Source organism: Coffea arabica, chromosome 11e, assembly GCF_036785885.1.
Source record: "Coffea arabica cultivar ET-39 chromosome 11e, Coffea Arabica ET-39 HiFi, whole genome shotgun sequence".
Lineage (NCBI taxonomy): Eukaryota > Viridiplantae > Streptophyta > Magnoliopsida > Gentianales > Rubiaceae > Coffea > Coffea arabica.
In genome coordinates, this window is record NC_092331.1 from 10,636,384 (window position 1) to 10,651,814 (window position 15,431).

Below are 15,431 nucleotides of genomic sequence, written 5' to 3' on the forward strand. Positions count from 1 at the left end.
CTTAAATTAGTACCGAGTAAGGAATAATGAACTCCACAGTGGGGAAAACAATCATCATCATTAAGTCATCATTTATATTTCTAATTTTATCAATGATCCAGCCTCTTGCACGCGAGACAACAGTAGTATTCCATAATCCAGTCAAGCACTGATGGCAAAGTCTCATTACTAAGAGAAACTGTTGACCAAAGTCTAATTCTGAGAAAGGAATCCACATAAGCTGAACCACAGTTGGAACACCGTAGGCAAGCATTCTCAAATACAGCCCATCAAACCCTCCAAAATCTTCAAACAGCATTTCAAATTCCTGTAATGAGACAGTAGAGGTGAAAACCAACATAGGCATATTTAAAGATTTGGTTGAGCTTTTCATGCTCTGAAAGAGAAATGAATTTTGAAACACAGGATATATAACTACCTTCACATCAACATAATATTCTCTCTCATCTCCCTTAAGCGTAATATACATTGCAGCCCAATCATGCCTTATTCGAGCACTCTGGATAAGTTTCTTGGACACAGCATAAGGAACAGCTATAGGGTCCATTTCCCACATATTTCTTTCTTCATTGTACCAAGTCCTTGACATTACTCTGTCCCGATCCAATAGAATTTTTTCCTGCAACAATAAGTTCAAGCATCCAAAAGATACATGTAGTCCATATAATGATTATTAAACCAGAAAAGAAGATCAACTTATGAGGCATTTAAGTGGGTACATTTTACGATGTATGAAAAGTGATTTTGTGTATCAAAGCAGCAGCAAGACTGAGTTTAACGCCAATAAGTGTTAAAGTGTTAATTAGACCCAGACATGCTCAATTTGGAAAATTTTGAGCGGAAGCAATATGATATCTCCTGAAGCTAGCGGCACACCCCCCACCATACAAACAAAATAAAGTTAACAACTGAGGCAAGCAGACCAATTCCAACAGAAATCCAAGTTGTATCTTATTACAAACTTTAGCATCTAGTACTCTGCAACCAATAAGAAGGGGTCCATGCTGATATTCAGAAAGCTGTAAAAACACGAAATTAGTCAGATAAGAAAAAAAGAAAAAGAAACAATTCAGAGAAGTGTGTCATCATTCAGGCAGAAAAGAGAAAAAATCGGAAAGAAAAGATTTTCCTTTTATCAGGAAATACTTTGCCTGAATTTGCAATGGAAAAACTTTTATTCATTTCACACTATTGAAGGAATGGTTGGTCATAGATTTGGAGAGTTTTCATTTACAAGGAAAAGAAGACCATCAAGGAAAAATATTGGACCAAAAGAAAAGGGGGTAAAAATAAAGTATAAGCACATACAGCACTTAAAGGAAGTCCAAAAATCCCTTACATATAGAAGTGAAATCAGCCATGAATAAAAAATAAATAATAAAAGCATTTAATAAATAACATGGAAAGTGCTTGAGAATCAAGAGGTTACTTTTTTGGTCAAATTGCAGAATAAGATGCGAGAATTAAAATCTTGTAACTTCTTATCTAAAACCACTCTCTGTATGTAACAGTAGAAGAAGGTAAAGTGTAATCTACAGTGTTTCTCTTTATGAGATGTAAGAATGCATTATTAGGAAAGAAGGGCAGTTTCACCCATATGAAATTGCAAATAATGAAGATGGACAAACTTCCGGCAAATTGAAGAAAAATCCATAGATCCACAGGGAAACAATATTAACAAACTTCTCATTCACAAAAATTTAAAAATTCATAGATCTGCAGGGAAACAGTACTAACAGACTCGTCATTTACAAAAATTTGCAACAACAATAATACCTCATCCATCTATTTTTGTTTCCCATTTTAGCCAAACTACACCGGAGTTTTATTCAGCACTCTGCATTTCAACTCAGTCACAAAGTTATTCTTATCTGGCCCAACTAGTTACAAAATTCCTCTCTAACCCTTTTCACTTTTCCTTTTCGTCATGCCATCACAAGGGCCAGGACTATCTTATGCCACTTTAAGCAAGAATTTCTCAATTATATCCTGCTGCAAAACACAGGGTCTACTAAGAAACTCCAGAAAAACCTTTCTTTTATTAGTTGCCTGATATTGTCAAATCAGAATCTTAAATATTCTCTGCTTTTTCCTTTTTTTTTTTTGGTGGGGGGGGAGGGCGGAGGAACAGTTGTTGAAGATATTTAAAAATCTTCTACATCTGCTGATCATAGAAACAATAATTATCTAGTGAGATATTTCCTAGTTTGATGCCAAAAGAAATATTCCTTTTGTATCTTCAAGTCCACAAAATTCTTAAAAGCTTCTTCAAAAATTAAGATCAGGACTCTTTTGTAAGAAGAGAAATATAAAAAATTAAGTTAAGATTAATGGGCCAACTGAAAAATGACCGACATGAGTGTGTAAATAAAAGAAATCAATAAAAATTTCTTAAAGGATTCAAGTTTTGATGTGGACTGAAGGATCCATGGTGGATTTTGGGGAAAGAAATTTCCCACTTCCTTTATTTCTATGTCAAAGTTCAACAAAATTCAACTGGAAAACAAGTATCATAACAACTGAAATATAGAGCAAGTAAAATTTTAAGTGAACAAAAGGAAGGATAACCATAATATAGCCATTCGAATGAGTAATTAAACCAGAAATAAAGGAATAATAGCGCGACTTCTTAGTTGACTCAAGAGGTATGCCACTTTTGGCCATTCAATCGGAAACCCACTACTGACCAACAATTAAGAGAATAATAGCGAATAGAATAAATGGGTACAAAGATTGACTTAAGTTATTTGTCAGCCATATCAGAGGCATCAAGGTTCCTTATCCATAAGACAAAGTACAAAGAAGCTGTCCCATTAATACCAGATTAGGCACAAAACAATAAAAGGGAGATCTAACTACTAATTACAGGGAAGGAAGAGAATTTTAGCATGTACTAAATAAAAGCAGCTCTTACAATAAATATTACACACAAAATTAAGAAAAGGCTAGAAATAGTGTCCACACCACACAGAATTACGTAAAAGCCACTGAAGTGGTAGATACAATATAAGTGAAAGAAGACATATTTAATTACATATGCCAAGACATTTGTTGCAATATATCACCTAATTGGTGTAATATACGTAATATCAGCATATTTACCTGTCTCTCGGCCACATACTTTTTACGAAGTTCAACATTTTCCAGCAAATCTCGTTTGAAATTGGCTTTCACTTCTTCACGCCATCTTTTCCAACCGTGAAATAAATGAAGGCCAACAGATTTTGGAACTACGACCTCCTTACTTCCAAACATCCACTTCAACTCAAATTCTGGAAAACCCTTCACAACTTCATCTACTGGAGTGCTCACAACAAAACGTTTTTCATCACCATATTTCTTCATCCTTTTTCTTAAATGATCCTCCAGATTCTTCTGCATATCCTTTGAAGCACTTAGTGCATGTTTTATGCGTTGAGCAAATGCAAGTGATTCTGCATTATACTCATAATCATGATCCTCACCTACTGAAACATTACGGAGAGCAATCTGCTCCAAGAATTGTCTATGTGCACTTTGCAGTTGATCCTTAATCTCAGATATGGACAGCTTGGTAACAGAATTATTTTGCACACTGCAAGCACAAAAGTGTCTTGTTCAAAAGGAAATTCCCATTAAAAGACCAAAAGCTACAATATGTAACAATGGAATGGCAGAACACACTACTCTCCAACATAAAAGTTATAAACCGAAAAGAGGAAATTCAAGAATCACATCAAGCATTGCTTTTCAACTTCTGAACAACTCACAAGATTCAGTACAAGTATGACAAGTAGGTTGATTTTTAACAGATACATCACATAAAGTAAATTCCATATGAGTAAACCCGATAGTTGATTGAATAATGAGTGTCAGAAACCAAAGCATATCAGGCAGAAACATAAAGATAAGGAAACCTAATCAAGGAGAGCTACCAGCAAGACAAGTTTTTGAATAATGCACAGCTCACAAAAACTTGTATCTTTGCAGCACCTACTCTCCAAATCATTTACCATCTCTCTTCCCACTTGATACTTTCTAATAGCAAAAGCACCGAAGGCTTAAGAAATACAAATAACATGTTTTAAACTATTCTATCAAAGTCTATTTTTAAACTTCGCCCGTATGACAAGCAGCAATTGCAGAAGCGGAAGCACAAAAGGACTGGAACTAAGATCTATCAGACAAATCAATCATCAAGAGATCTTTTGACGTAAGTTCATTAACCCTTTCACATTGCAACAGCAATATTCCTGCTAAGAATACATGAGTTCATAAAATATCAGAAACCAAAAATATCAGTTTTCCTTGTTTTTGGTCTGTCTCACCTTTCAACATTGGTCCGCCTCATATCCCTCAAGAACCCTTGAACCAACTGCTCACACTCGCGCTCGATAAATGAAAGCTCCCTCACGCCAATGCTCAAGGCCACGGTCTCCCTCCTCAAAATCTGATCATCAATTTCGGCTACCCTGTCCCACATTTCGTTGTATTGAGTTTCACCATTCCTCATTTCCTCCTCCAACTTGACAATCTTATCCTTTACTGCTACTGCTAAGTCTCCAGCCCTGTTGTTGTTGCTGCTGCTCCTACTGAGGATCTCCTCCTCCCTCTTAGCCTTCAAAACAGCGTCAAGTATATCCTCGGAGCGCTTGAGCAAAACAGTTTTTTCTGCTCTAAAAACTCTCAAGTCTGCATAGAGCCCACTCATAATCTCGTCTTGCAATTCTTTTTTCTTGAATTTGACATCTTTCAAGGCCTCCTCAACACTATGGACGGTGTCTTTGCCATTTTTTACATCCTCCATTTTTCTAAGCAATCGCTGGGAGACAATGTCTAACAATCTCTGGGTAGAATGTGAATACTGGTGGCGGGGCTTATCACGTCGGATGTCCTGCTGCTCGGTGTTTGTAGCGGCAGTAGGGTTGGTCTTCTTCCTAGTTACCTCAGTAGTAGTAGTAGTAGTGACCACGGCAGCCATGGCAGCAGCATGTGGGCTCCCCAGGATTCGGAACGAAGAAGAAGAAGTAAAAACAGCTACAAGCAGCCAGAAAAGAGCAGAGGAGAGAAGGGGCTTGTTGTTTTTCGAAGCATCAGATTTGGGAAGAGGAAGCGGTAGAGCATTGTCATCATCCTTGCTATCATCACCATCCTTAAGATAAGGAAGACAAGAAGAAGCAGCAGCAGCTGAAGAGTTGGCTGTGGCAATAGCAGCAGCACTAGTAGCAGTAGTGAAGAAGGGAATTGGGAATGAGGAGAAGGTGGTAGGAGGTTTATTGTTGAGAAAGACTTCTCTTGTCTTGTTCCTTTTAAAGCGGCGGCGGGGGCGGGGGCGGTGGCGGCAGAGAATATGGGTGGTGTTGCAGTGGGGTGGTGAGAAGTGCAAAGGCGTTTGGGTTTGGGGGATTAAAATGCCAAACATTCTGTGGGTTGATTTTCTGTAAATTTGACACAGCTTTTGGGCGGATGATGATGATGGTGATGGGGGATTACCTTAACCAATGGGTGGAAGAGGAGGAGAAGCCGACGGCCATGGTGGAGGAGAATCATAAGAAGAAGAAGACGAGTGACGTAATTATTTATTCTTTCAAATTTTCATTTCTTATACTCTGTACGTTCTTCGCCGTTCCGATTTCTGAGTTTTGTAGGGGTTTTGGGTATTACTTAGTGTCAGCGAATTGATTCGAACCCAAACATTAGGGGTGGGCGCGGGTCGGGTACCCGTCCCATTTATCATTTGGCTGATCCGACCCGTATCTTGCGGGTCAGCCATTTTCTGACCCTTACCCGCCCTGCATATCAGCGGGTACCCTATAACGGGTATCCGCTGAGATAGGGTTGGATCAGCGGGTACCCGACCCGTCCCGTTTATCATTTAATTTTTTTTTTTAAAAAAAAATTTATACCAATTTAATTTTATATTTTACACATTCATCTAAGATTTAATACTTTTTTTTTCTAAAAAAAGGTTTCCCACCAAGAAACAAGCATATGAAGAGAATATAAGATAAAGGAAAAAAATTAAAAGAATTCAAAATCAATAAAAGTTTGAAATAAGTAACATAATTTTTAATATATATGTTCCACATTAATTAAACTTTTTTCTATAAAATATAAGATCATGGCTTTTACAAATGAATCTTGTAAATAAACTATAGTCTCTCATATTTGTAATGCAATTTGTTCAATAAAATTACTTATTTAGTTATAACTTATTATTTTATAGTGTGTGTATAAAAATAAAAATAAAATATATATATGCGGGGCGGATCGGGTACCTGCGGATTTTTAATTATGTGACCCTAACCCGTCCCGCATCTTAGCGAATACCCGACCCTCTTTTGATCCGATCAAATAATAAAAATCGGATATCCTAATTTTCGAATCGGATCGGATCGGATATGACGGATTTTCGGGTTAGCGGATAATTTTGCCCACCCCTACCAAACACTGATACGTTTGAGTTCGAAAATATTTGCTTAGAGCTAGTACTCAACGAATACAAATTTCTAGCGTTCGATATTAATTTGTATTAATCATGGAAAGTCGAGCTCGTGTTTAAATTCGCTTGAATTTAAACTCGAACTCAAATTAATCCTAAATTTGAATTTAATTTGAAGCTCGAATTGTTATAATGAAGTTTGATCATTTATAGAACTCAAATTCAAATGCTTCAAACTGATCTAAATTCAAATTTGAGTTGAAGTTCGAATTGTTATATTGAAATCTAGTCATTTTACACGTCTGTTCTGCATTGAAATTTGATTCTCTTACATTAATAAATATTTCATATATTCCAAACGAACCAAACATATTTGAAATGTCAAACTATCAAAACCTTAAAAAAAATTGCAAAAATTCCACTAACATCCTTATCTACCTTGTATATAAAAAAGGATGAAGGTTTAGTGCTTTCCTTTTCTTTTGCCAAGTGGCTTCTTAATTATTTGACAAATGGCAATGTCAAATATTTCTTGCAAATTGTCTGAAACCTTCTCTGTCTTTTGATATTGAATCGTTTCTTTCTCATTAGTGTTTTCCTTCTCTTTTGTCACATGGCTTCTTAATTTTCTGACAAGTGGCAAAGTCAAATACTTCTTGCAAATTGTCTGAAGCCTTTTCTTTCTTTTGCCATTGAAGCCGTTTTCTTCATTTGCCGTTGAAGCCTTTTCTTCCTTTCTCTCTACCAGACAGCTATTCTGAGCAAAAATTTGGTGCGCCTATTCTGAGCAAATCCAATTCCAAGCACCTATTCTACCAAACCCAATTCGAAACGTCTATTCTAACCAAAAAGTTTGAATTTTTACATGATTTGGGAGATGGGTTTTGTGAGTTCCTTCTTCAAGCCAGTAGGTCAACTGTTACTCCTGCAGACACTTGATTTCATGTTGCAGGGATTGCTGGTCACTCACATGGTGTTTGTACTTCAAAGGAGGAAAATTGGGAACAGGTGAACTACTCTTGCTTACACTTGCCGTGTTTTCCTCTTTCTCTAATATCAAATTAACCCATTTCTATACTGATTTCATGTTGCAAGAATTGTTGGGCGCTCACGTGATAATTGAACTTCAAAGGAGCGAAATTGGGAACTTTTTGTTAGATTAGGTATGCCATTCTATTCTCATCAGCTTTGCCATTCAATTTTCCTCCCAAATCATGCTTTCTATTCAATTCTCATTAGCCGTACGATTATGATGAGATATATCTTTTCAGATATGATTTTTCCCTTATTCTAGTTATGATAAGAAATAGGTTTCCTATTCATTTAGCCTGTAACTTTTCCAGTGAATTAGGAAATCAAAAAATGGAATAGAGATATTTTATCAGTGCATGGTGTTGGCTCCTCTGCCTTGTAAACTGCAAGAAGAAGCATCCTGGTCTTTATACCTTCTTCTTTGGAGTCTCTTTGGTAAGAAAAAATCTTTCCATTTTTTTGTCAAATTCTCAACGTATGAATGATAGACAGATTAATAAATCCTTATACTACATAAGAACGAGTTTAGGACTAGATTTCAACCGCAAGGGTGAGGCTATTTTGGGAATGTGAGAGTGTTTAAAGAGTAATTGGAACATTGAGTACAAGTCATTATAGCTTTAATTTCACTATAATTACTTATATAACCTTTCAGACATTTAAGGTTAGGGGCAGGTTTGGTATGTTACAATGTTTGGTACCAAGTTGAGTATCAAGTACAACTGAATAAAGCTTGTGTTTTGATAGAATTACATAAAAGTCCTTTTAATCATTTATTATACTAACATCCAAGCCTTCCAATTTCCTGAAACCTATCTCATCCGTTAAGAAATTAATTGGATGTTTACATAATTGGATTTTAATTACAATTAATTAACTTAATTATTATCTAAACAATCATTATCATATTTATGTCCCCATGTTTAGCCGATACCCTTTCTTCTTTTTCGGTTTCACCTCTTTGGTTTTATTATGGTTATTAAATATTTGGTGGAATGCATAGCTTTTCCTTTAAATTGAGGTGAGTTCTTTGGATTTGTCTTCTTCGATTGTAGTTTTTTTTTTCTGATGATTGGTTTATTCAAGAACTCCATATAGTTTGCCTTTTGATACTTCTAATTCCAAAAACTGACTAATTGTATTGTTTTCCTTAGTAGATCTCAGAGATTCTGTCTCTGGTCAAAGTACAATTTGAGATAATGTTGTCACTTTTTAAAATAATCAGAAAAGCAATTTTATCATCTTCTCCTCCTCGGCCAAGGTATTATCTCCTTATTTAAGTCAAATAACCTTATTTCTCATGAACTTTCTCATATTGTTCTTGACTCCAGGGATCTGTTGACTACATTCCAGCAGTTATGGTTCAAGTAGTTATTTTTTCATGTAATATGATTTGGAATCCAGCTTGTGTTTATTTTAATTGGAAATTTTATGATTATAAAATTTATTAACTTAGAATTTTGTACTTCATTGAAACTAAAAAAGAAAATTAATCATGCTACATAGTATTAAGATGTCATTTGCACTCTATTTGCTTTCCATGTTATGATCTCGTTCTTGTATTATACTGTTTATATAGTTTCAAATACAAAAAATTTGCTTTTTTATGCTATCTAAAAGAATTTGTAGTGAATCTTGATGAGTTTAAATGCTTTAGCTACAGCACCATTTTGATTGCATTGTATTAATTCATTTACTCATAATTGTATGTTGTACAATGATAAATAATGTTTCTTGATTTGATTGAAGCAACTATTATCCATAGTTCAAACGAGTCAATTAAGTAGAAATGTTATATTGGATGCTTATATAAGTAAACATTGAAAAATCATTAAGCAGTTTCTACCTATAGTTTGCAATTCGAATTCATATGAGGAATTTTTTCTGATTTTAGTTACCATTTTCTACAATTTCAAATTTAGAAAATATTATTTGCACCAATTGTTTATAATCAAGATAGTTTCAATTCAGATCTTTAACAATTATGCAGATTTGAACTTATTTATGAGATTATAAAGAAATGCCCCTAGCCAAAAACACCAAATTTGAATAGTTTCTACAAAATTTTGAAAAAGACCACTTAAGTTTCTTATCTATCTATCATTTTTGGGCATTATTATCTTTGTAAAAAAACATGTGATTAAGTCGTATTATGCCCACCAAATTATATAAATAGTTAGTCAAAAATAAAATTATTTTAGATTAGATTGGATGCAAAGTGATTGATGGATAAACTTGACTTGATAATTCAGGTTGAGCTTAAGTCAAGGGAGAAATCATAAGCATTGCTTGAGGGATCTTTCACGAACATATATATATTCAAGAGATGAAGGGTCCAATTGATACTTTAAAATGTTTTATCATCTTGGATAAGTTTTAGAAGAGACCTTTGGATGCTTTTCAATTGCACTTCAAACATTTTTACATTTTCAAACTATCCTTATCTTTGCAGTTGAAATTCAAACATAACCTTTGATCGCAACGGATTCTTATATAGTATAACGATAAGGATGTCTCATTGCACATTATTTTTATTGACTCACTATGTAACTTATGATTTTTCTATTAAAATCACATGATACAATCATCATACTTCAGTTCTTATACTACAAAATATTAAACAATAATTATTAATTATCTTGAATCACAAGCACCAAATTCCCGCGCGTCGCGCGGGCTATCCCTCCCTAGTTCTAATATACACATGTGCTTCAATTGATAGGTTCCTTTTGCTGCAGTTCATATCATCAATCGAGGAATCCTTTAACTTGAAGGTCAGTTTGTTATCTTTCTTGAATTTATGAGCAGCTTTTCTTCATTTATGTGACTATATTTTCATAAGTGACATTTCACCTTTCCCTTTTCTTTTTAGTAGTTTTTCTTCAGTTTCTGCTTCATTTATTTTTAAGTTTACTGGTGCTATTTATTTTGTGAGATTCTTTGTGAAACAAATGGCTATTTATTTGAGCAGGTGATTGTGTTAATATTGACAGTTGAAGAGGTGATTTCTGAACCGACAAGTTGCCTCAGATAGCTGGAGCGTACTCTTACTTGAAAAGGTAATTGCACCAGGATCACCTGCTTGGATTGCTAGAAGTGGGGCTAGATCCCCCAGTTTTCCTCCGAAGATTAAATTAGCTCGGGGTAAGATATGAAAGAATTATGTTGGAGAGAGTAAGCTTTGGTTACCAAAGATTCGTCCCCTTCCTCAGTGGGGGATTCCCATATTTATAGGGGACAATTTGGAGGGAAAGACCATGCAGTACAAGTGCCTAGACATTTGATTAAGGCATCATATCTCTTTGACTTGACCACTCTGGGCAATGGGCAGTGTGTCAGAATAATGATCAGTATGTCAGGGGTTATATCCATTACTTTTCAGTTGTCAAATCATGAGACACGACCTCGGCTATGGTGTGCATTATCACTCCGTTCCGAGGTGACAGCGGATGTCAAGTTCACTTCGGTTATCAAGGGAGCACAAGGTAGCTGAGGTAAACGTTGTGGTTAAACCTAGTACCATAGACTGGAATACCGCTTCGAATCATCCCGAGCTGGGATGACCATCCTCAACAGTCATACTATTTTTGCAAATAAAGAGCAATAAATAAAGGAGAAAATTGGTAAAACCTTAAAGTTTGATGTAAACATTCCTGATTATCCACTCCAAACTCCAGTGGTTGATAACATTTTTAAGAGTCCAATGAACCTGTCTAAATGTTGCTCACCCATACACTTGGAATTGTGCTGTTGCAACCCATTCAGCTACCCATTCACCTAAAAAAACAAGTCAAAAGTGAAGATACCAATCCAGCTCCCAATTCAATAATCCTTATTTTTAAATTTGGTGAATTCCTGAAGCAATATATTATTAGTGGCATGCCTACAAAAAGGAGAGATCTATTTGTTGATGTGATTCTGGCCAACTTAGCTAACCTATTGGTTTGCATATAATCAATGTTCTATTAGACAGATAAATTGCTATATACACTAGAAAAAAGATTGTAGTAATGGACATTAATAACAGATTTTGTGAGCCAAAGTCATTAGCACAATATATTTTGTGAGACAAACTTTTGCTTGTGCTGATTTTGGAGTTGTGGCTACTATGCTAAAGTTACTATTACATGACAAGTTCCTTTTTAACTAATTGCGACCTCCTGCTACTGGTGCTTTTCTCTTTAATCACAATGGACAATTTGGTAACACATAAAAATGAGAAGTTATGCAGAATCTAAGATAGTTTTTCTTACAATATACATATCTGAGATATGTGACCTGTTGTTGTTCTAAATGAGGAATAGGAGTGATTATCTATTTTTTAGAGAATTTTAAGATCAATACAGAGAGGCTGTTATTGGTAAAGCTTGTTTAGTCATCTGAGTGGCTATTGGTTAAGCAACTTAAGACTTTGTGCTTCTTGTTTCTAATTGATTACATAGTGTGTGCCTTGTTTGTTGTTTCATTTAGTCTAAACTTGTCTAGGGCAATGAAAAACCTGATGGTTACTTCTTTAAGGATATTGTATATAGAGCAAGGTAATTACCAAATTCAGTTTCGCTCTCCTGTGAAGAAAAATTAGAATATAATATTTTGTTTCCAATGTGTAATAGGACCCGAATTGGAATTACTGTGGATGATGGTACAGGCTCCATAAACACTGTTATCTTTGGCCTTGATGCTGAAAAGCTTATCCCATTTATAACTAGCTCTTCAATTCTGGGAAGCTCATAATGAGGTAAGCTAACAATCTTGCCAACAAAAATTTCTGCTACAAGTTTAACTCTTGCATGATAATACAACTACCAGCTTGACACATTTTGCTTAATATTGTCGATTCTTTTTCCCTTCATAGACTTCATCTTTTTGCCCTTCAACTACCATGAATTTCATATGCCTATATTTCTGCTGGCCATTATAGTTTTCTATATTTTTGCTAACTTGAAAGTTTCCTATATATCATGTGGCTATATTTCTGGTGGAATTGCCAGTTTCATTTTTGTTTTCCATTTTTCAGTTGTTTTTGTGTGTGATACTCAGGCAATTGGTTTGCCTGCTGATTTGAACTTTCATGCTTGTAGTCTTTTCTGTTAGTTACTGAGGCCACAAACTGTCAAATTCTTGCTGTTGTCTGAGGACAATTTACTAGAAATTTAGTTGTAAAAAACCCATAAAGCAAAAGGAGGAGGGTGGTGCTATTCAAAAAAAAGCAATGCTGGCTATCAATAGATACATTTTTTAATTGACCTACCGTATAAATGAGATATCGAGTTACCTCTTCCAGCCCCTTCTTTGCTAGATTTGATTAGTTTTGATAAATAAGTAAATAGATACATATATGTCCATTATAAATGTTACTAACCCCTTAGGAACTATATATTTTATACTAATAAAGTTTGTGCACAATTGGAAAATTGGAGCATTAGACATTCTTCACATGACATTAGGCTTTAAGGATTGGATATATCCAAACCGTATCCACATCTGGATCCAATCTCAATCGAATTGGGACTACATATCCAGAATGAGTCAAATAATTGGAACAGACTCAGAACCAACATTACAGCCTAAACGTGATTATTAGAAATTTGGCTTTCTTAGATCTCGTTCACTGTCTCAGCTTTTTCCAATTTCTTCCTTTGCTATCCAAGTTTGCACTTGCATTTAATTTGCATGAAAAGTAGAAAAGTTAGACTAGATTATTGATCTTTTATCATACTTTATCAAACAGCCTATTCATTTGCATTGATATAACTTGCACTACATGTTGGGTTGCATGAATTCTTGGCAATACTACGTACTTGATTGAAAACATTATGGGTTTGTATACAAAAAAATAAATAAATAAAACAAGTAAGGAATCCACTATGGATGCCCAATTGAATTAGTCTTTACTTGCTCTGCAATTGTGCTTTGTGAATTGTCCATACTTGTATATCTTGTGGTGAAGCTAAGACAGTTCTTACTGTCATAAGTAGTTTAAAGTTTATTACTGACGGAGCTCTAGTGTTCATGAATATTATCAAACAAGATACAATTATAAGCAATAGGTTTATCACCATGCTAAATGCTAGCATTGGCCTAACTTTATCAACAAAGTACGAGTATCTATTCTTATATCATTGTTTGAGTATTAGAACAAGTAATTACCGAATAGTCTGATTTTTATGCTTCTTTTCTTGGGTATAAATACTGCTCTCACTATGTAAAAGTGTAATGATTACATGAAACAAAACATTATTTGGTTTTGCCATCATCGACAGTAATTCCATAATGTCTTGGGTATAATATGTTTTGTTTCCTTCCATAACTTATGATTGGGATCCAATTCTTTTTGCACAATATGAAGTTGCTCACAATTTGAATATCATTTCTACTTCCAAAGAAATAGCTAATATTTTAGGATACACTTGCTAATTATTTATACTTTAAAACAAAAATTGCAGGAACTTAACTTTTCTGCTGAACTAGCATCTACAATCGGAAAACATTCGATTGTGTGTTTCATTCGCTACTATGAGGCAAATTATCAAGGCCAGAAGGAAGGCAAGTATAATATTGTCAAGGCATACACTACTGAGGAATCAGCTCACATTCCAATGGCAATCACGACTGCAGAAATGAATGAAAAAATTCCAGACCTTCATGCTACTGTCCTGCAGTCTGCTAAGAAAAATGAATTTTTCAGTCCATCAACCAAAAAATTGCTTGATAACATTGCTGAATCTTCTGCTACTGCAAACAAGGTGCCACCTCCAGTAACCACAGCAAAGAGGGCCTTGATTTTTGGAACTGTGCCTTCTGAAATTGGTTCGAATTCTACTGAAGCTAATACACCTGCCTCACTGCCCACCAATACACTCTCAACTTTCACTCCAACTAATCTTGCACCTGGAAGTCCCTTGAAAAAGCAGCGTGATGATGAACTCTGAACTTACTTAAAGCCTTTTGAATTGCTAATCTTGCTAATCTTGAAGCACTTTACAGCTAAATTGCTAATCTTGCATCTTTTGACACAATATTGACATCTATTAAGAAATTGTTCTTTTGTGTAACTTAATGGTTCTCAATATGTGATATTTTGTAATTGGAGCCTATCATTGCACTTTATATGAAGTATTCAACATGTCATCTCCCGTTTTTGTAAGACTAACTTGCACTTGAAGATATCAAGCTGTTTGTAAAACTACTTGCCAATCTTTTGTCATCTTCTCTTATCTTTTGCAATGTTGATGGTTTTTTGGTTTTGTTTAGTCTTATATTGTTTGCCGCATGCTTGATTGGTAATTTATGATTTTAAGAATGCTATTTCACAAACATTACTGTTAATCTTATCTTATATGAAAATAAATGACAACAGATTATAGGGGGTCTAGGCACAGTCGAAAACCTCCTGGTACTATATAAGAATGAGTCTTGGTCAAAGGGGATTTTGAATTTCAACCGTATGAGTAGGGGCATTTTCAAAATGTGAAATAATGTTTTATTTTTTTAAAGCTTTTGCTACAACTCGTGGCAGCATGTGTTTGGGTATATTTACAGAGATGCCCTCATATTTGTACATTTAAAGTTTGTATTGTAGGTACAACACGTAGTATAATTTATGGTGAATTCTTTTGTCATTCATTTCCAGAAATGGGTTGTGTCTTTTTATGGGTATTTTGGGAATGTATGATTATTTTGGTTGTCTTTTTAGTTGTGGGTATAAGTGATAATCGCCTTTTGTCTGGTTGTAATTACCTAAACGTCCTTAGTCTCTAATTAAATTGGGGAGAATGTGATTTATGACAGGTGCCGAACCTGTGCAATAATAATAAATAAAATCTAACTACCACCTGAAACAGTCAATAACCAATTCGAGTACTGGAGCAGGGACTCTAGGTGCGCAATGGGTTACTTGATTCACCCTGTTCCTGAAGAGTTTGCTTAATACGATATACCTAAATCAATTATTTAACTGATTTCACTAACCAGTAGA

General features: G+C 34.9%; 1 protein-coding gene and 1 long non-coding RNA gene across 12 annotated transcripts in view; one reads left to right on the forward strand and one right to left on the reverse strand.

Annotated features, from left to right (window-relative positions):
- LOC113719143 (probable inactive ATP-dependent zinc metalloprotease FTSHI 5, chloroplastic) overlaps nucleotides 1–5,648 on the reverse strand; it is a 38,191-nt gene extending 32,543 nt beyond the window's left edge. Inside the window, exons 1-4 of one of the 2 annotated variants that reach the window (XR_011824988.1) lie at nucleotides 4,308–5,594; nucleotides 3,103–3,574; nucleotides 419–619; nucleotides 14–307 (exon numbers count right to left, since the gene is read on the reverse strand). Coding sequence is in view for 1 of the 2 variants with exons in the window: in XM_027244223.2 (XP_027100024.1) it covers nucleotides 14–307; nucleotides 419–619; nucleotides 3,103–3,574; nucleotides 4,308–5,401 (2,061 nt within the window). In the remaining variant the exon portion in view is untranslated. Of the gene's footprint in view, nucleotides 1–13; nucleotides 308–418; nucleotides 620–3,102; nucleotides 3,575–4,307 lie in introns of both variants that reach the window. The other variant, XM_027244223.2, reaches the window with a different exon arrangement.
- Nucleotides 5,649–6,982: 1,334 nt separating this feature from the next.
- Nucleotides 6,983–14,600, forward strand: LOC140021616 (uncharacterized). 10 transcript variants are annotated; one of them, XR_011825521.1, is made up of 7 exons: nucleotides 6,984–7,429; nucleotides 7,517–7,584; nucleotides 7,765–8,836; nucleotides 10,176–10,227; nucleotides 10,425–10,947; nucleotides 12,067–12,191; nucleotides 13,900–14,600. It is a non-coding gene; the product is annotated as an uncharacterized lncRNA (long non-coding RNA). The 10 variants fall into 10 exon arrangements; XR_011825522.1 differs by having other exon boundaries at nucleotides 6,988–7,429; nucleotides 7,765–7,888; XR_011825517.1 differs by having other exon boundaries at nucleotides 7,517–8,836.
- Nucleotides 14,601–15,431: the final 831 nt, after the last annotated feature.